Source organism: Peromyscus leucopus, chromosome 3 (genome assembly GCF_004664715.2).
Source record: "Peromyscus leucopus breed LL Stock chromosome 3, UCI_PerLeu_2.1, whole genome shotgun sequence".
NCBI lineage: Eukaryota > Metazoa > Chordata > Mammalia > Rodentia > Cricetidae > Peromyscus > Peromyscus leucopus.
In genome coordinates this window covers 126,815,021-126,835,967 of record NC_051065.1, presented here as the reverse complement: position 1 = coordinate 126,835,967, position 20,947 = coordinate 126,815,021, and the positions used below count along the sequence as shown (strand labels likewise).

The 20,947-nt window shown below is 45.8% G+C and overlaps 1 protein-coding gene across 5 annotated transcripts in view; it reads left to right on the top strand.

The window, feature by feature from the left end:
- Nucleotides 1-20,947, top strand: part of Arntl2 (aryl hydrocarbon receptor nuclear translocator like 2) — a 50,206-nt gene that overhangs the window by 17,015 nt on the left and 12,244 nt on the right. For 3 of the 5 annotated variants that reach the window (XM_037203985.1, XM_028891668.2, XM_037203986.1), the window contains exons 3-10: nt 611-768; nt 5,078-5,157; nt 8,542-8,634; nt 12,109-12,223; nt 13,249-13,392; nt 18,895-19,135; nt 19,584-19,690; nt 20,118-20,268. In XM_037203985.1, coding sequence (XP_037059880.1) covers nt 611-768; nt 5,078-5,157; nt 8,542-8,634; nt 12,109-12,223; nt 13,249-13,392; nt 18,895-19,135; nt 19,584-19,690; nt 20,118-20,268 — 1,089 coding nt within the window. Of the gene's footprint in view, nt 1-33; nt 455-610; nt 769-5,077; nt 5,158-8,541; nt 8,635-12,108; nt 12,224-13,248; nt 13,393-18,894; nt 19,136-19,583; nt 19,691-20,117; nt 20,269-20,947 lie in introns of those variants that run through there. The other 2 variants (XM_037203987.1, XM_037203988.1) reach the window with 2 other exon arrangements.

Sequence of the window (20,947 nt, the reverse complement as noted above, 5' to 3'; positions counted from 1 at the left end):
ATAGAAATTATAAAAACCTTCCTAGGACGGTGGGTAGAAGCATAGGCTTATCTTTGGTTTGTGCTTTGAAGACAGGGTCTGGATGCATAGACCTTGAACTTGCAGTTGTTTTCCTGCACCAGTCTCCAAAATGTGGGGATTACAGGCTTGGGCCCCCATGATTTTAAACATGGAGAAACTTCAGTGGAAACCATGGGCTTTCTGAGGACCAGGTGGAAACGGAAGACTGAGTGTCAAAAACCTCAGCGGCAGTACTAGAACTCACGGCGGTGTCTTCCGAGCTGGGCTCTAGCACTTTCTAGACGCAGTCAGGAGCTGGGTGGGAATGAGGATGACAGCTGTGCAAATGTCAGGTCTGTTCCACAGGAGGGAGGGAGAAAGGAAACCACAGCCCTCAGACCACAGATGGCCTAGCTTAGGACGTTCATGGTCAAAGCCGTTGGACGCAGTGGAGGTAAGATGCTTTTACAAGCACTTTTCCCAGAAGCTCTGGTGTCTCACGTAAATGCAGCCTTGAGGAAGAGCATCCTGAGTGTCGAGGCTCCACACCCTCAAGTGCCTCTGGGCGACAGGGCGAGCATTAGCCAAGGAGGTTCTTCCTCCCTCCCAGGGAAGCACACAGCCAGATGGAAAAGCGGCGGAGAGACAAGATGAACCATCTGATTCAGGAGCTGTCGTCTATGATCCCTCCACTCAGCCCTGCAACCCCAAAACTGGACAAGCTCAGTGTTCTGAGGAGGGCGGTGCAGTACTTGAGGTCCCTGAGAGGTAAGACGAGGGCTGCTCCAGGCTGGGCATTGTCTGCATATCAGAGCAGCACTCTTACTTTGTGGTGGGTCCTGGCTTTGATATGTCTGTCCACCTTACCGCACCCACGCAGAATTATACCCCTTCTTTTCATGTGAGCAGATAGGCTGTCAGATACCAAAAACCTCAGATGCAAGTGGAGACAGGCAGGTTAGGAGCTCAAGGCCATCCTTGGTTACATAGGGGATTCAAGGCCAGCCTGGGCTACCTGAGACCTTGTCTCAAAGCAAACAAAGTATAAAATGGATGCACACTGCCACCTTGTGGTTCCTGTTTATATCTCCACCTGTAAATCCAAGCACAGAGCAAGGATTTCAGAGAACAGGGACCACAGAGCAACCTTACTAGGCAGTGGTTGCTGGAGAGAGCAGAGCTGTCTGGGACTTCCTTTTCTGTGCTTGGAGATCCGGGTTCCATTAGTCTGTTGAGAAATGAAAGTCTCCTTTACCCACTCCTGAGGCTTGCGTAAGTTACTTGGGATTCCCTTGAGTCTTTAGCAACAAAAACTTTTAGGCTCCCCCGAGGTCATTTGATTCCATCCCAGAGATTACCCAAGTACCTTCACTTTAGCCTTTTCCCAGGGGGACAGGGAGCGAAGCCATGAGAAACCATGAGTCAGTCAGCTAATTCAACACATATGAATTGAACACTAGCTATAAACTTAGAATGAGCCAAAGTCTCTGCACTCTGGATGGATGTCGCTGTTGACTGGGGGGAGGGGCAGACCCACAGTGAGGTCATTGTCACCTGGGTGTGGGGACAGTGAGGTGGCTCAGCAGGCAAAGATGCTTGTCCACAAGCGTGACAACCTGAGTTTAGTCCCTGGACCCACACGGTAGGAGGAGGGGACCGACCCCTCCATGCACACACAAATAAATAAATGTTTTAATATGTAACAAAAAAAGCTCCTAGTGTGGGATGTGTCCCGGCAGAGGTGTGTATGTGCCGAAATGAACTATGGGAACTCAGCAGGGGAGACGTTCGCTAAATCCATAGCCATTCCTGGAGCAGAAGTATACGGTGTCATGGCCGTTCTCAGTCACCATGTGGCCAGCTGCTTGTCCACACAGCCTGACCAAGCCTGAGTCAGTCAGCACATTAGTGGCATGGCTTACGACACTTGGTCCTGTGCTCCAGGGTGCTTCTTCCAGCACAGCCAAACTTACTCTGCAAACGCTTAGATACCGACCCTCAGAGGGCGGCCTGTGGATTGTGTTAGAGCCACACAGTCAGAGGGCGGCCTGTGGATTGTGTTATAGACACACAGTCAGAGGGCGGCCTGTGGATTGTGTTATAGACACACAGTCAGAGGGCGGCCTGTGGATTGTGTTATAGACACACAGTCAGAGGGAGGCCTGTGGATTGTGTTATAGACACACAGTCAGAGGGCGGCCTGTGGATTGTGTTATAGACACACAGTCAGAGGGAGGCCTGTGGATTGTGTTATAGACACACAGTCAGAGGGAGGCCTGTGGATTGTGTTATAGACACACAGTCAGAGGGCGGCCTGTGGATTGTGTTATAGACACACAGTCAGAGGGAGGCCTGTGGATTGTGTTATAGACACACAGTCAGAGGGCGGCCTGTGGATTGTGTTATAGACACACAGTCAGAGGGAGGCCTGTGGATTGTGTTATAGACACACAGTCAGAGGGAGGCCTGTGGATTGTGTTATAGACACACAGTCAGAGGGAGGCCTGTGGATTGTGTTATAGACACACAGTCAGAGGGGGGCCTGTGGATTGTGTTATAGACACACAGTCAGAGGGCGGCCTGTGGATTGTGTTATAGACACACAGTCAGAGGGCGGCCTGTGGATTGTGTTATAGACACACAGTCAGAGGTTGGCCTGTGGATTGTGTTATAAACACACAGTCAGAGGGAGGCCTGTGGATTGTGTTATAGACACACAGTCAGAGGGCGGCCTGTGGATTGTGTTATAAACACACAGTCAGAGGGAGGCCTGTGGATTGTGTTATAGACACACAGTCAGAGGGCGGCCTGTGGATTGTGTTATTTGGGTCCCAGGTGAATTACTGTAAGGGCTGATGAGATGTTTTTGCCCCTACTGCTCAGCAGTTATATTCAAACTAAGGAAGCCAAGATCAAATGTCCCCCTGTCCCCTACCCCCGCTCAGTGCCTGGTAAAATACACCTGATTACTGAAAAATTAATCAAGGGCTTGGATGTCATGAAAATGGTTGCATTCCCACAAATGTTTCAAACACTTCTTAGATCATTTGTTTTTTGTTTTTTTAAATTTATTATGTATACAGAGTCCTGCCTGTATATATCCCTGCACACCAGAAGAGGGCACCAGATCTCATTACAGATGGTTGTGAGCCACCATGTGGTTGCTGGTAATTGAACTCAGGACGTCTGGAAGAGCACTCAATGCTCTTAACCTCTGAGCCATCTCTCCAGCCCTAATTTGTTTTTGTGTTATTGCAACAGGCTTTCATTTGAACTTTGAATTCACTATGTAGCAAGGCTGGTTTTGAACTTCCACCTCTCCTATCTCTGTGTCCTGGGTGCTAAAATTATATGCATGCACCCAATAGCCAGCTCTAATAGCTTATTGTTATCGGTATTACTATTACTGTGATTTGGCTTTTTAGTACAGGGTTTCCTGGATCTTGCTCTGTATACCAGGCTGGCCTTGAACTCAGGGATCCACCTGCCTCTGCCTCCCAAGTACTGGGATTAAAGGCATGCGCCACCACACCTGCTTTAAAAAAAAAAAACAAAAAAAAAATAATTTAAAAAATTGTGTGTGTGTGTGTGTGTGTGTGTGTGTGTGTGTGTGTGTAATGTGAGCAGAGACCAAAAGAGGGTTGGACCCCTTGGAGCTAGAGTTATAGGCAGCTGTGAGCCACCCAATGTAGTTGCTGGGGACCAAACTTGGGTCCTTTTCGAGAGCAGTCCATACTCTTAACCACTGAGCCATCTCTCCAGCCTCTAAGAGCATGTTCTTAAGTCCCTAGTATCCGCATATGTGGCCAGTTTCCCCACAGCCTCAGGCCTGCCTGCCTAGACAGCCCTGTTCTGTCTCTACGATACCCTCGCTCACGCTCCTGGTTCGGAGCTCCCCTCTCTGGGTTCCGTAACTCACTTTTGCGGTGTGTTCCGTTGACATGTGCCACTGGCCAAGGCCTGTCTTGTTCCCAGACTACGTCCTTACCCCTCCCCAGGTCCTGGCTTCAGCCCCAGGGTTGGATGTTTTGAGGATGTTTCTGTCCTTTGCTTGTCACAGGCCAAACATGACCCAACTTTGCCCTAATGAACTCCTTAGCTTTTTGCCAACTTTCTAGTTGTTTCTTTTTAATATAATGAGCTCTGAACTAAGGTCTCAAATGATACTTCAGACACATTTTATATAGTTTTGCATATTATCAGAAGTTTCTATCTAGTCTTTAGAGGGATTTCTTTTTTCTGAGACAGGATTTCTCTATGTAGCCCTAGCTGTCTTGGAACTCAATTTGTAGTCCAGGCTGACCTTGAACTCACAGAGATCCGCCTGCCTCTACCTCCCAAGTGCTGGGATTAAAGGCGACCACCACCACCACCACCACCACCACCACCACCACCACCACCACCACCACCACCGCACGCTTGGGTTTTTGTTGTTGTTGTTGTTTTGTTTTTTGTTTTTGTCTATTAATCCATGTTTGTTAAGAGTTCCAGAATTTTCCCCTTGAGCTTTAATAAACTAAGAAATCATCAACTATAGGTGTGGTTGCATTTTTTTCTCTCAAGCTCTTACTCTCCATGTTTTTGAATATTAAAAATACCCAGGTTTAGTGGTTCACACCTCAGCATTCTGTAATCTGAAGCAGGAGGATTGTTGAGTTCAAGGCCAGCCTGGGCTGTAGAGACAGACTCTGGGGATGTAGCTCTGTTGGTAGAGTGCTTGCTTGGAATGTATGAAGCTCTGGTTGGATTCTCAGCACCACATAAACTGGGCATGGTAGCACACACCTGTGATCCTAGCTCTCGGGAAGTGGGGGCAGGAAGATCAAGAGTTCAAGATCATCCTGGGCTACTTAGTGAGTTCAAGGCCAGCCTAGAATACACGAGACCCTATTTAAGAGAAAGAGGAAGAGGAAGAAGGAAGCAAGGAAGGGGGAAGAGGGAAGGGTCGCCAGAGTGGGGCGTTGCAAACTCCACTGCACCCTCATTGTAATAGCAGCAGCTCCTGGGCAGTGTTCGCTGAGCGATCACTAAGTTCCTTTCTCTGTATTTTCACTCACTTTGGCCTATTTGTTTTTAGGCATGACAGAGTCTTTCTTGGAAGAAAATTCTAGACCCTCATTTATTCATGATAAGGAGCTCAGTCATTTAATCCTCAAGGTAAGTGGCTGGACATGGATTTGGATGGGGTTGGGGGAGGGATTGAGTTCACCTGTTGTAGACATCAGAGAGCCTGTGTCTACATTTCCTTAGCTTAGACACTGAAGGTGAGGAAATAGCCTGATGAACTAATACCCCACTAGTTTAGGAGGATGGACACTTCCCAAAGGAAGAGCAGTGGACATGTCCACTGTGGATCCCTCACACCTGAGACACCTCCTCACACCTGAGACACCCCCTCACACCCGAGACACCCCCTCACATCTGAGACACCCCCTCACACCTGAGACACCCCCTCACACCTGAGACAGCCCCCTTCATACCTGAGACACCCCTTCACACCTGAGACCACCTTTCACACCTGAGACGACCCCCTCACACCTGAGACACCCCCTCACACCTGAGACACTCCCTCACATCTGAGACACCCCCTCACACCTGAGACACCCCTTCACACCTGAGACACCCCCTCATACCAAGGATCAGCCATGGTCACCACCTCCTCAGAGCCACCCCCCTGGAGTCCAGCTCTTGCGGATCTGTCATCTGAAGCTTAGGGAAGGAGTCATTCAGAGCTCTGCTGTCATGGCCTCATTTTCTCACAGGCGGGGCTTTCAGAACCCACAGCAGAAAATTTGGTGTCTGATTGACAGCCATGTGCTATGACATAGGTTCATGTTTGTTCATTTTTCTTTAACTTTGGAAAAAAGTTACTGTAGCTAGAGTTTTCCTGCCTGGCCCATGGTCAGGACAAATCTTTGTCACCCTCCATTCCCACAGCCGCTCAGACCCAATCAAGTAAACACAGAGACTTATATTGCTTACAAACTGTATGGCTGTGGCAGGCTTCTTGCTAACTGTTCTTATATCTTAAATTAATCCATTTCCATAAATCTATACCTTGCCACGTGGCTGGTGGCTTACCAGTGTCTTCACATGCTGCTTGTCATGGTGGCGGCTGGCAGTGACTCCTTTTGCCTTTCTGTTCTTTTATTTCTCCTCTCTGTTAGTCCCACCTATACTTCCTGCCTGGCCATTGGCCAATTAATGTTTTATTTATTGACTAATCAGAGTAATTTGACATACAGACCATCCCACAGCACTTCCCCTTTTCTTTTTTCTTTTTTAAAAAGGTTTTAACCTTAACATAGTAAAATTACATATAATTTGGGAATTTGGGCGTAGCTTCTCTTACTACTTTTTGTTGGAGGGGGTGCTGTATCTTATGGGGACACAAAGAAAATTTTAGGATTATGGAGTAGTCCATGAGGCTGTATTGTCTGAGCCAGTTGCCTTTAAACTATTCTGGATGTTGAATCATCTGGGCCATGGTGTCATTGGAGACCTTTCAGGGGGTCTTGGCTGGTCAAACCTGATGTATCTTAATCTGGAACAAATCCATAGCCTCTGGCTTTCTGTGGGAACAAAAGCAGAGAGTCTCCTTTTTAAAGCAACACATCCTTACATCTAAATTTTAAAGTTAAGGTATCTTTAAAATATACATATTGGTTTAACTCAACATCTTTTATGATCAAATGTTTTTTTTGTAGTTAAAAATCCCAAAGACAACACAATCTAGATTTTTTGTGTAAATTTATCTTTACGTGGCTTATTTTTATATTAATTTTATTGTTTTTTTTAAAGATTTTATTTTTTAAAACTATGTAATTGTTTATATAACTGTATATAGGTTTACTTTTTATTCATGCATATGTGTTTGTGTCTGCATGTGTATATGTGGGAGGGGGGTGTCCCCAGAGGACAGAAGATCTTTTGGAGCACAGGTTATAGAATCACCTGATGTGGGTACTGGAAACTAAACTCTGGTCCTCTGAAAGAACAGCAAGTGATTTTAACTGTTGAATTGTATCCCCAGTTCCTGGACTGTAAGCAGACTTTTCTGTCCCACCAACCAGTTCCCAAATAACCACACAGAGACTTAACATTCATTATAAAAGCTTGGCCAATAGCTTAGACTTGCTTTTAACTAGCTGCTATAACTTAAATTAACCTATTTCTATTCATCTATGTGCTGCTCTGAGGCTCATTTACATCATTATGAACTTCCCATGTTCCTTCTTCCAAGCCTGGCTCGAGACTCCTCAGACTCTGCCCTTCTTCCCAGTATTCTCTATGCTCCAGAAATCTTGCTTAGCTATCCATCAATCAGCTTTTTATTAACAATGAGAGCAACACATTTTCACACTGTACAGAAGGATTATTCCACAGCACGGGACAGTTAATTTAAAACATTTTATTATACTGATTTGTGGAGGGAGGGAGAATACATGTCATGGCATGTGCATGCGTGTGTAGACCAGAGAACAGCTGGTGGGAACTGGTTCTCTTTCCATCATGTGGGTCTCAGGATTCAAATCCAGGTCATCAGCCTTGGCAGCCAGTGTCCTTTCCCACTGAGCCACCTTGCTGGCCATGAACAATGAATTTTGTGGACACAGAACAGTCTTTAAGTTGTATAATCATACAGAGTGCTCTGGAAGCACTAGCCCTCGAGGGTTTTCTCGCTCATTACTTCCTGTTCCCGCAGCTCTCCCCGGCACATGTCTACCTAACTCTTCACCTGTTTGTCACTGTCAGAGCACAGGGAAGGTGACTCAGTTAGCAGAGTTCCTCCCTAGCATGCACAAAACCCTTGGTTCGTGGCCCCAGCTCTGTGCAAAGCAGGTGTGGTGGTGAATGCTTGGGATCCCAGCACTTGGGCGGTGAAATCAGGAGACTGGGAATTCAAAGTTGTCCTAGACTACATAGCGCGCGCGCACACACACACACACACACACACACACACACACACACACACACACAAGGCCCTTCCTCTCCCAATTTGCACAGCAGCTGCTGCAAATGATGTATTTTGAAATCTTTACAGGGTTTCTCTTCGTAGCAGAGTGGAATTTGGCAAGGGCGAATTTATTTTAAAATGTTATCATATGAAGTAATGGATTTTACTGTAACGTCTTCACATATATATGTTTATACTTTGTTCATTTATCCTTTCCCACCCCAAATGGTCCCCACTTCCATCTTCACGTCACATGTATTCCGTTACCTTCTCTTTTTCTCCCTTTACCCTTAATGTCTCTGCTTCCCTCTCATGGTCCATGTGCCGTGACCCTGCACACACGTAGTTTGATAATGAGATACCAATCAAATATTCTATAGTTAAACTTTTCATGTCAAAAACTTTAGAATTGAATTTGAGATTCTCTATACATCACATAAAAAATTTAGGCTGAGATTTGCCAGCTATCTTACCAGCTCTGTGAGTTTCAGTGACAGTGATTGCCTCAAAAGCTGAGGGAGTATAAGAGAAATGACCTGGAGTATAAGAGAAATGACCCGATTTTGGTTTTGTTTTAATCCTAGACAGCAGAAGGCTTCCTGTTCGTGGTCGGATGTGAACAAGGGAGAATTCTCTTTGTATCTAAGTCCATCTCCAAAACACTGCAGTATGACCAGGTATCAACCCACTGTTTTCCACGTGGCCCTGATTATTTTTAACAAATCCTACTTTGAAGCTGTCTCTGACTCCTCCCTTCCCTTTGTGCTAAGTTAGAGCTTGGAGAGCTGGAAGACAAGGAAGGGTGAATTCTCATGACCATCGTTGTGTCTTCATCAGACATTGAGAGGTGATGTCACTTTCTGAACCTTAGCTTTGTCCGCTGTCAGAGCGGTACCTGCGGTCAGGATGAAGTGACCGAACAAGATGTCATATTGGAGTCTCTGCAGAGTGTTGGTCTCCCTTCTTGGTCCCCTCCAACAGTCACATTATTGCTCATTGTGCTGACAACACACTCAAGTCATGTTCATCTAACAGCCTGCTACTCATCTCCTCCAAGTTACACTCCACTTGCTTTAGGTAGCCACTCGGGAGCTGTCCCCAAAGCAGGCCTGCAGAGCACACGTGTGGCTATAGAACCCAGGCAAGCACAGCTTTGATGGGGAATGCCGCCCTCTGGCTTCTGCTGTAGGACCCGGGTGAGCACGGCTTTGATGGGGAATGCCTCCCTCTGGCTTCTGCTGTAGGACCCGGGCGAGCACGGCTTTGATGGGGAATGCCTCCCTCTGGCTTCTGCTGTAGGACCCGGGCGAGTACGGCTTTGATGGGGAATGCCTCCCTCTGGCTTCTGCTGCTTTCAATTTTAGCTTAGCAGGTAATGAGACAAATGGCAGAAGGGGAAGTCTGAGCCTCTGTGCGGGAGGCTTGAGACTAAAGAACCCCAAGCTGGAGACAGCTGGGAACAAAAATGATGTAAGAACGGATAATCCATCTTCTAACTGGAGCTTCTTTCTAATTGGAAAATAACATGCATACACACATATACATACATGCACATTTGTACACATATATGCTTATACACACGTGCACACATGCATACACACATGTGCACACAAATGCACAGATACATAGGTAACTAACAGTTCAAGACAGCCTTAAATTCCAGATTAGTGACATGGGTTGATGTCCACTGGGACTGGCTGAATATCTGCAGCCATTGGAGACTCTCCCTGCCTGCTCAGGAGGATGTCAGGTCTAGTTCTTGGCTTTTCAGAATCAGAAACCTGGCGCTGCTGAGTGAGTTCCCGACATGGACTCGTATTAACCAAGCATACGATAGACGATTCCAAAGGCGGATCACTGGGTCTTCAGTATGAGCTCTCTAACTGGCTGGTCCACTGGTTTTGTCTCCTGCAGAACATCCACTGGGGAACTTTGTGAGAGGATGGGCTTCTCATCGAAGTGGGGTGTAGGGGGGTCTTTAGGGTGAAAAGAGGACAGGAATTTCAGGCTGTGAGTCAAGTGTCTAGAGTCCAAGAAACAGTTGGCTGCGCAGCCATAGCCACGGAATTTAGCTTCGAGAGGATGGGTGAGAGGCACATGCCTGAGAGCCCGGTCAGTGCTCAGAGGCCGAGGCAGGAGGAGCCTGAGTTTGAGGTCAACCTGGGTTAATAGTTAGAGGCAAAGAAAAATACCACTAAAAAGAAAAGAAATGTAGAGAGGGCAGAGGGAAGGAGGGAGAGAGAGGGAAGTGTAGCTATTGCTTTCCTGGTCCTGCCTGGCCCACAGGACAAATCTCTCTCACCCACCAGTCCCGCAGCCGCTCAGACCCAACCAAGTAAACACACAGAGACTTATATTACTTATAAACTGTATGGCCGTGACAGGCTTCTTGCTACCTGTTCTTTTTTGGGGGGGCAGGGATGTGGGTGTAGTTTTTATTTTATTTTACAATACCATTCAGTTCTACATATCAGCCATGGATTCTCCTATTCTCCCCCCTCCCACCCCCTCCCCTTACCCCCAGCCCACACCCCCATTCCTACCTCCTCCAGGGCAAATCCTCCCCCGAGGACTGCAATCAACCTGGTAGACTCAGTCCAGGCAGGTCCAGTCCCTTCCTCCCAGACTGAGCCAAGCGTCCCTGCATAAGCTCCAGGTTTCAAACAGCCAACTCATGCAATGAGCACAAGACTTGGTCCCACTGCCTAGATGCCTCCCAAACTGATCAAGCCAATCAACTGTCTCACCTATTCAAAGGGCCTGATGCTAACTATTCTTATATCTTAAATCAACCCATTTCTATTAATCTATGAGTTGCCATGTGGCTCGTGCTTACTGGTACCTTACATCTTGCTTTTCATGGCAGCAGCTGGCAGCATCTCTCTCCTCAGCCTTCCACTTCCCAGAATTCTCCTCTCTCCTTGTCCCACCTATACTTCCCGCCTGGCTACTGGCCAATCAGTGTTTTATTTATTAACCAATCAGAGCAACACATTTAACATATAGAACATCCCACAGCAGGGAGGGAGGGAGGGAGGTAGGGAGGGAGGGAGGGAGGGAGGGAGGAAGGAAAAACACACCTTGGACTGAGTTTAGAAAGGACAATGGATTTTACAGGAGACGACGTGCCTTTCTGTTGGGATTTGTGGAGTGGGAAGCGGGCTGAATGTTGGATTTGCATTTTCTTCACGTGTTGAGTTGTGATGTGGCAGATGTTCTGGGCTTCATTTTCTACAGTAATGTAATCCGTTGCCTTGTATTGAAAGTGGTGAGGTTTATGGGCTGGGAGATGCTCGGTCAGCACAGTGCCTGCTGTGAAAGCTCAAGGCCCTCAGTTTGGATCTCCACGGCCGTGTGGCTGGGTGTGGCCGTGTGCACCTGTAATCCCAGCACTGAAGAGGCAGAAAGGATGATCCCTGGGGCTCTCTGGCCAGCTCTTCTGGCCTTATCAGTCAGCTCCAGGTTCAATGTGCACACATGTGTGTGCACACACATGCACGCGTGCACACGCATTTACACACACACACAGAGGAATGGATAGACACACTCACACAGACACATACATATGCAGAAAATGAAGATGAACTTTAAATCCTAATGCCTTAGAAACAACCCTGAATTTGGAGATATTAAGTAGGTTTACACAATAACAGGATTTAAGAGAAAACCAGAAGTCAGTGTTCGTATGTGGTTTATATGTATCTTTCCTGATACAGTTTCAAATGCATTTTTTAAAAAAATTATTTTATATATGAGTGTTTTGCCTGCTTGCCTGTCTGTGCACCACATGCATGCATGTGTACCACAGAAGCCAGAGGAGGGTGTCGGATCCTCTGGGACTAGAGTACAGATAGCTGTGAGCTGCCCTATGAGTCCTGAGTCTTCTGGAAGAGCAGCATGTGCTTCCTAACAACTGGGCCATTTCCCCAGCCCCTCAGATGTATGTATATTTAAGCTTAAGGAAAACCCACTGGTAGAGCATTCTCCAGGCACACACAAGGCCCTGGGTCTGATCTCCAGCGTGGGAGGGGCGGCGGGGGGGGGGGGGGGGATCAACCTCTAACAAGGAAAGGGTATTTATCTTACGTGTGAAGAAATGTCTAAAAAATGTCGTAACTGATGTTAAATGTGTGTCTGCTTTTTTTTAACAGGGCAGTTTGATGGGACAAAATTTGTTTGACTTTTTACACCCAAAAGATGTTGCCAAAGTAAAGGAACAACTTTCTTGTGATGTTTTCCCAAGAGAGAAATCTCTAGACACCAAAAGTGAGTTCTCCCTTCAGGGTGCTCACCTCTGTAGTACTGGTTAATTTTCTGTCACTATGGTAAATTACCATAGACAAAAGCAAACTAAGAATAAAGGGCTTTTTTTTTTTTTTTTTTTTTTTTTTTAAGTTTACCCTTTTAGTCTGTCATGGTGGGAAAGACATGGTGGAGGCAGGGACAGGAAACAGGCCGATTACAGGGAGAGGGGGAGAGAGAGAGAAAAAAAATTCCTTTACAGACATATACAATAAATGTATTCATATGAACGTGATGTGTGGAAATACATGATCACTTATAGTTTTCAATCGAAATGAAACTTTCATAAGACAATATTTGAGGCTAAAAAGTTGCTGGAGTTTTCTTCTCTTTCGTATGTGGCCCAGATTTTTCTGGTATGAAAGATCTTGTACAACTGGGCTTGGGAAGTATATTTATTCATTATCCAAAGATACTTGACTTGTGAAAATGCTTAGTGCCAAACAGTTATTTATGGTATAGAAACAGTGGTTTGGGGTGGAGAGGTGGCCCAGCGGTTAAAAGCACTTACGGCTCTTGCAGAGGGCCCAGGTTCTGTTCCCAGCATGAACAGTGCTGCTCACACCTGCCTGCAGCTCCAGCTCCAGAGGGTCTGATGCCCTCTCTTGGCCTCCATGGTGTGCACATGGTACACATATATCCACTCAGGTAAACACACATACATAAAATAAAAATAAATTGTTTTTAAAAATTAAGGGAAGAAAATTATCTAATCAGCTATTAATTTTTTAAGTTTTGTTTGTTTGTTTGTTTGTTTGTTTGAGACAGAGTTTCACTATGTAGCTTTTGCTAGTCTGGAGCTCCCTATGGAGACTAGGCTAGCCTTGAACTCTCAGAGATCCTCCTACCTCTGCCTCCCAAGTGCTGGGTTTAAAGGCATACTCTGTGATTATTTTCTTTTTTAAGAGAAGGAAAGAAGACAGGATGGGAGGAGGTGGGTTTTAAGCATGTCTGTGACTCTTCTGTTCTTGTTCCTGATGCTATGGAAGCCCCTCTGCAGGTTTACGGTCACGGCCACACTGGGCGACCACACATGCATTCTGGCTCCAGACGATCTTTCTTCTTCAGAATGAAGAGCTGTAAAATCCCTGTCAAAGAAGAGCTTCGATGCTCACCCTGCTCAAAGAAGAAAGGTGGGACTCTTGGGAGAGCTGGTGATTCAGAGCCTGGCGTGAAACACAAGGTCCTAATTAGCTTCTATACAAGAAAAAGTACATTTCACAGTCAAGGCAAAGAGAGGTGCAAACGTCTGAGTGAGATCGTTTTAAACCAAGATTGTCCGTATTGGCTCACCACAAGGCACCCCTTCTTCTGCCCAGGATTTCCTTGGTGCCACCAAACTTGTAGTAGGAAGAGCCTAAGTTCGATTTGGGCCCAGATCTGGTGGCCTTGAACCTCAGCACTCAGGAAAAAGGGGCAGGTGGATCTCTATGAGTTCAAGGCCAGTCAGGGCTACATAGCAAGACCCTGTCTTAAAAATAAAATAAAAACTCATATGGTGATATATTATGTACCCTAGTAAACTTGCCGGAGGATCAGAGAACAGAGCCAGCCACTAGATTAGACATAGAGTTCAGGCAGTGGTGGCACACACCTTTAATCCCAGCACTTAAGATCTCATGCCTTTGCTTGGGAAGCACACACGCCTTTAATCCCAGGAAGCAATGTAGCAGGGCAGAGGAAGGCATATAAGGTATGAGGAAACAGGAACCCACTCTCTTTAGGCTGAGGATTTCGTAGAGGTAAGAACTAGTGGCTGGCTGCTCTGCTTCTCTGATCATTCAGCTTTCACCCTGATATCTGGCTCTGGGTTTTTGTTTTTATTAATAAGACCATCTAAGATTCGAACAACAAACTCAAATGACGACAAAGTTTGATCTCTTTTTTAACATTTTTTTGTGGTTTTTGCTTGTGTTTTGTTTTTTGTTTGTTTGTTTGTTTGTTTGTTTGAGACAAGGTCTCACTCTATAACCCTGGCCAGGAATTCACTCACTATGTTGACCAGGCAGGCCTCAAACTCACAGAGATCTACCCACCTCTGCCTTCTGAAGCACTGAGATTAAAGGTGCATGCTACTGTGCCCAGCCCTCAAGTAATTTTTAATCTTAGGGGTGTGTGTGTGTGTGTGTGTGTGTGTGTGTGTGTGTGTGTGTGTGTGTACAGTGCCCACAGAGCCCATTACATTTCCTGGAGCTGGAATTACACTCAGCTGTGAGCTAGCTGCCTGATGTGGATGCTGGGAACTGAACTTGGGTCCTTTGAAAGGCAGCAAGCACTGAGACTACTGAGCTACCTCTCCAGCCTCTGGCTTGTTGCCTTTTGAGGAGTCTAACTCTGAGTCCAGGCCGGTCTAGAGCTTACAGCCTTCATCCTCCTACCTCAGCCTCCCTAGCACTGAGATTTCAGGTGTGGGCCACCTCACTGGCTAAAAAGTGATCTTTATATAGGACTGTGTGGTTCTGTGTATTTATAAATTTTAGTCCAAATTTTTTTTTTTTTTGAAAAAAAGATATGAAGGAAATCACACATGTTGACATGTTAAGCATTTACTCTGTTCATGATACTGTGCTGAGAATTTTTAATTCTCATGAAAGTATTCTGTTATCTGTCTTAGAATCAAGGAGGAGACACTTGAGAGGCTTAATAAACACCCAGTCACCTCCTTCTTGCCATGGCTCTGTGTGGTGCAGAGCCTAAGGCAGGGGCTGTCCCTAGTAATTGTTTTTTCACTACAGGGAGAGCAGTTATTTCTTGTTTTCATGTCTGAGAGTGAATACATGTTGCTTGTCTTTCTGAATTCACAGAACATAATGTTCTCTGATTTCTTTCATTTTGCCGCAAATAACGGGATTCCATTTTCTGCTATGTGCGCACATCACTCCATTGTTTATATACCCTCTGGACCTGTCTGTCGATGGGTTCCTAGGCTGATTCCTATCTTAACTGGTGTGACCATGTGCTTTAAACATGAGCATTTTGGGAGTTTCTTTGTACCCTGACTTTGTTTCTCTAGATATACACCCAGAAGTTAGGTAGCTGGATCTCATGATGCTATAGCTTCCTGAAGAATTTCCATACTGTTTTCCACAGAAGCTACTAGTGAGGATTCCCCATGACTGTGTGGCTCTCTTTCTCCACAGCCTCCCCAGCATTTTGTTATTTGTCCTTTTGATTACAGCTGTTCTAACTGGGGTGAGTCGGAATCTTATTGACCTTGGAGTTTGTATTTCCCTGGTGGCAAAGGATACTGATCACTGTGTTATATATTTCTTGGCCATTTGTATTTCTTCTTTCGGATGGTGTCTTAGTTAGGGTTACCATTGCTAGGACGAAACACCATGACCAAAAAGTAACTTGGGGAGGACAGGGCTCATTTGGCTTACACTTCCTCATTGCTGTCCATCATTGAAGGAAGTCAAGCAGGGCAGGATGCTGGAGGCAGGAGCTGATACAGAGGCCATGGGGTGGGGGGTGCTGGAGGGGCACTGCTTACTGGTTTGCTCCCCATGGCTTGCTCAACCTGCTTTCTTATAGAACCCAGGATCACCAGCCCAGGGAGGGCACCATCCACAAGGAGCTGGACTCTCCCCAATCAATCACCAATCTTTTAAAAATGCCTAACAGACCTGCCTACAGCCCAATCTTATGGAAGCATTGTCTTAATTGAGGTTCCTGCCTCTCAGATGACTTTAGCTTGTGTCAAGTTGACACAAAACTACCCAGCACATGTGGAGACTCTTTGGACTGATTTCTGTTTTGTTAAGTTTGTACTCTTCATATATGCTAGATATTAACCCTTTGTCAGACGAGTCACCAGCCATAGTCTCTCAGCTTCTGTGTTGTTTTCTTTTGTTGACTTTGAGCCCAGAGGTCCCGTCCAGGAAAAGATTGCCTGTCCCCATCTGAGGCACCTGCTCTGTCTCCTGTTAGTAGCTGTGGAAGTCCTACACCGAGGTCTTCACGCGTGTGCCCGTTGACCTCTGTGCCGGGTGAGGGACAGGGCTTGAGTCTCAGTGCTGCATGTGGATGTCCAGTTTCCCCAGCACTGTTGATGACGCTGTTGTTTCCACACCAGCGCTGAGAATCAGCTGGCTGCAGACATGGGTTTTCTTCTGGCTCCTCGTTCTGTCCTGTGGCCCGTGTGTGCATTGCTGTGCCGTTACCATGCTGTTGGGGCGCAGTGCTAGCTACATTCTGAAGTTAGACCCTCCAGCTTCGCTCTTCGGCCCCTTCGTACTTCCATGAGAATTTTAGGTATTTTTTTCAGCTCTGTTGAGGGTGTCGTTTGTATTCTGATGCGGGGACTGCCTTGCTGTGGGATGGTCTGTATGTCAAATGCTCTGATTGGTCAATAAATAAAACAGATTGGCCAGTGGCCAGGCAGGAAGTATACTCGGGACTAACAGAGAGGAGAACAGAGAAAACAGGAAGGTGGAGGGAGACACTGCCAGCTGCCGCCATGACAAACAGCATGTGAAGACGCCGGTAAGCCACGTGCCACGTGGCAAGGTATAGATTTATAGAAATGGATTAATTTAAGATATAAGAACAGTTAGCAAGAAGCCTGCCATGGCCATACAGTTTGTAAGCAATATAAGTCTCTGTGTTTACTTGGTTGGGTCTGAGCGTCTGTGGGACTGGCGGGTGACAGAGATTTGTCCTGACTGTGGGCAAGGCAGGAAAACTCTAGCTACACTGCCTCGAATCTGTAGACTGCATTGAATTGAACCAAAAGAACATAAGTGGAGCTATTCTGATTTGAGGTTTGTTTTGTTCTTGCTTTTCTAAGATGAATCATTAGGTTTTGTATTTGAATTCTGTCTTCTTGACCTTTTATTTTTATGTAAGCACTCATTGCTATAAACTTCCTTCTCAGTACTTTTTGTTCTATGCCAAAGAGTTTGGCCCATTGTATTTTTTTTTTAATTTTTAAAGAATCCTTAACATAGAAGGTACCGGGTGTCATTGTGCATCTTTTCCCATGTATACATTATACGTTGGTTGTTCCCATTTGCTCCTCTCCTCCTCGTGCCCCTCCCATCCTAGGTTCCTTCCTTCTCCTGTCAGTCCTCTTCTGCTCCCTTACCACAGGTATTTCCATTCTGTCTGTTTCAAGAACGTCTTAAATCCCCCTCGGAATGAAAGCGCACTGTCCTGCCTCGACGCAGATACACACTTTTTAGTTCTTATTGGCTCATCCCATTGTGCCAGCAAAGATACAGGATATGATTTAATTCTGCACGAATTTGTTAAGATCATTTTGTGGCCCAACACACAGTCTATTTGAGAGACAATTCCACGTGTAGATGAAAAGAATGTGAACAGCACAGAGGCTCAGAGGATGAGCTCTGGAGCCAGCCTGTCGACACTTGGTCCTCGGCTCCACCCTGAACATGCTGTGACTGTAGCCCTTACCTGTTTCCAAAGGCAAATGGAGACTATTAGAGCACCTCACAAAACTATTAAGGATGTTAGACGAGTTATACATTCCCAGCCATAAGATCATCTGGCATGTGGCTCGCCCTCTTCATCTCTACCCTGCTATAACTGTAACCCTTCAGACAACATGCAGCATTTTCTGTTAAAAGAAAAACAAACTTTTTTTTTTTTTTTAAGATTTATTGTTGGGGGCTGGGCGGTGGTGGCGCACACCTTTAATCCCAGCACTCAGGAGGCAGAGGCAGGAGGATCTTTGTGAGTTTGAGGCCAGCCTGGTCTACAGAGGGAGATCCAGGAAAGGTGCAAAGCTACACAGAGAAACCCTATCTCAAAAAAACAAAAAAACAAAAAAAAAAGATTCATTGTTGGGGACGAACAAGATGTTGTGATAGGTAAAGGCATTTGTGGCACAAGCCCAGTGATCTGAGTTTAATCCCACATAATGGTGGAGAGAGAGAATCAGCTTCTCAAAGCTGTCCTCTGAGCTCCACAGGCAGGCTGCTGCACATGTGCCCACACACATATCATACACACGATAATGGGAATGATGAAATCTATTGTCCTGTCAGTCTTCCCGAATACTGCACTTGAAAACAATGGCGGTCTGGTCTTCTGCAACACAACAGAATGTTTTACAGAATTTGTATTAGGTTTTCTCTGCTTTTTAACATTAAGTCACTTTTTCTAGGCGTGTGTGATGTGAGCACCACCCATCTTCTGAGCCCGTGTGATAGTTCATTGTTTTCCTAAACTTTTCCCATTTTGAGCATATGATTTCTGTCTCGTTTTTCATTTTGGTGGGCTGGTTTGACAAGCCGTTTCATGGGAATTAATGGCTTAGAATTTTCTGAAAAGTCAACGTTTTCAGTCCTTTTAAAAAAACTTTTATTGTGTTTCCAAATGCTCATCAAGTATTTCAGTGGTCCTACTATGACAATATATGTCTATTAATCATCATCACAACCAACAATAAGAAATTTTCTTCATAATAGACAGACATGGTAGTGCAGGTCTGTTAACTACTTAGGAGGCTGAGGCAATAGTATTCAGGAGTTAAGGGATAGCCTGATATACATAGGGAGCTAGGAGCTAGCCTGGGCTACAGGATGAATTTGTCTCAAAAAAAAAAAAGGAAAAGGGAATGGTGGTAACATTGGCGTTCATGTTCTAAGTGTATTTCTATGGTTTTTCATTAGACCACAAAAAATTCTACACTGTCCATTGCACTGGATACTTGAGAAGCTGGCCTCCGAATGTTGTTGGCATGGAGAAAGAGAGGGACAATGAGAAAGATAGTGGCCCTCTTACCTGCCTTGTAGCCCTGGGACAGTTACATCCGTATTCTGTCCCTCAGAAGAGCGGCAAGATCAGATTGAGGCCAACTGAGTTCGTAACCCGCTTTGCAATGAATGGAAAATTTGTCTACGTTGATCAAAGGTAAACACTCAGGCGGTGGTTGTTAGAAGCCACTGAGGCAGTTGAGGTTGTTCAAGTTGTGGCTCGGTAGCTCTACTGGATTTTTCTTCTAATTAGGGCTTGAGAATAGGAAGTATGGTTTAAGTGACGTATGGATATGGTTGTGTTGGTGATTTTTGTCAAGCCGGACAAACATGGACGTGCTTCATGGCCAGTGCTGGTGGCACCTTTGTGAGGACATTAGCTGGACCTCATGGGGCCTCACCTGGCTGGCCTGTTTGCAGCTCTGGCCTGTGGCTGGGGAGGACCAGGGCAGCCCATAGCAGCCCGGTGGTCCACGTGCCCGTTGGTCCACGTGAGTAGCTCTTCTCCCGGGCTGTGGCCACAAGTCCCACCTGCGCTGGATTTGCAGCATTCTGGGAACCCTCACCTTCAGCAAGTGACATGTTTATCTTCTCTTCAAAACCAGGGCAACTGCAATTTTAGGATACCTGCCTCAGGAACTTTTGGGAACTTCCTGTTATGAATATTTTCATCAAGATGACCACAGTAATTTGACGGACAAGCACAAAGCAGGTGGGTAATTCACTGAGTGAGGTGCTCTGAGGGTAACTTAAAATGACAACTTCAGCCAGGTGTGATGGGTCATTTTCAAAATCTCAGTACTTGGGAGGTAGAAACAGAAGGAGCAGGAGTTCCAGGATAGCCTGGGCTACATAGCAAAACCCTGACTAAATAAATAATTAAATTATTGTAGCATCAACTCTCAATTTCTTGTTCCTTATTAAGTCCCAAACTCAAATTGATTCTCAAGGTGCTGGTTTTGGGTTTGGTGTTTGCTTCTGGTCTGGGATTCAGTATGGGCCTCTGACTGGCCTGAAACCAGCAGCTACCCTCTCCTCAGCCTCCTGAGTGCTGGGATTCCAGGCAGGGGCCATCACACCCAGCTTGAAGGCTTTTGATTTTAAAGGCCACTCTGTTGATCTTGTCTTTTCTTATGAAGTTCTGCAGAGTAAGGAGAAAATACTTACAGACTCATACAAATTCAGAGTGAAGGATGGCTCCTTTGTAACCCTGAGAAGCCAGTGGTTCAGCTTTACTAACCCTTGGACCAAAGAGCTGGAGTACATCGTGTCTGTCAACACACTGGTCTTGTGAGTAGTGCTCTGTCTTCTTAAAACCTTTGAACTAATTTCAGATGAGTATCTCTGCTTTTCCCAAGAAGTCATTAAAACTGCATGGTCCTCTGGCTGTATGGATCCTCAGTCTGGGGATGGATGCCAGGATCTAGCACAGGTGTTAGATTCTCCCATGTCTATCCCCAGAGCATCATTAGTTACAACCCAGGGGACAACGTAAAGTCATGTAAATGGTAGTTGTACCAGACCATTTAGGAATAATAATAAGAAAAAAGCCTCTATGTGTTTGGGAAAGATACAAGTTTTTCCCCTCAAATATTTTTAGTCCACATTTGGTGACTCCACAGAACAAAACCCAAGTCTGTGGTGGCCAGTGGTGTCTGAGAATTTCCTTTACTCTTCATTGATGTTAGCTGCTCAAGTGAAGCTGAAAGTTTGCCCTTTGTAATGTAATGTGATGAAACCCTGTGTGCTTGGTATAATGTCTGGTGGTGAAGGTAGGTGTGGTTTGCACACCTATGATCCTGGCTCTGGAGGTGGAGGCAGGAGGATGAGAAACTCCAAGTCATTCTTAGCTATATGGAGAGTTTGAGGCCAGTCTAGACTACTTGAGACCTTGTCTCAAAATGACAACAAAGAAGAGGAAAAGAAGAAGCAGCACTTCTAATTTTAGGTTGGGGTACAGCTCAACGGT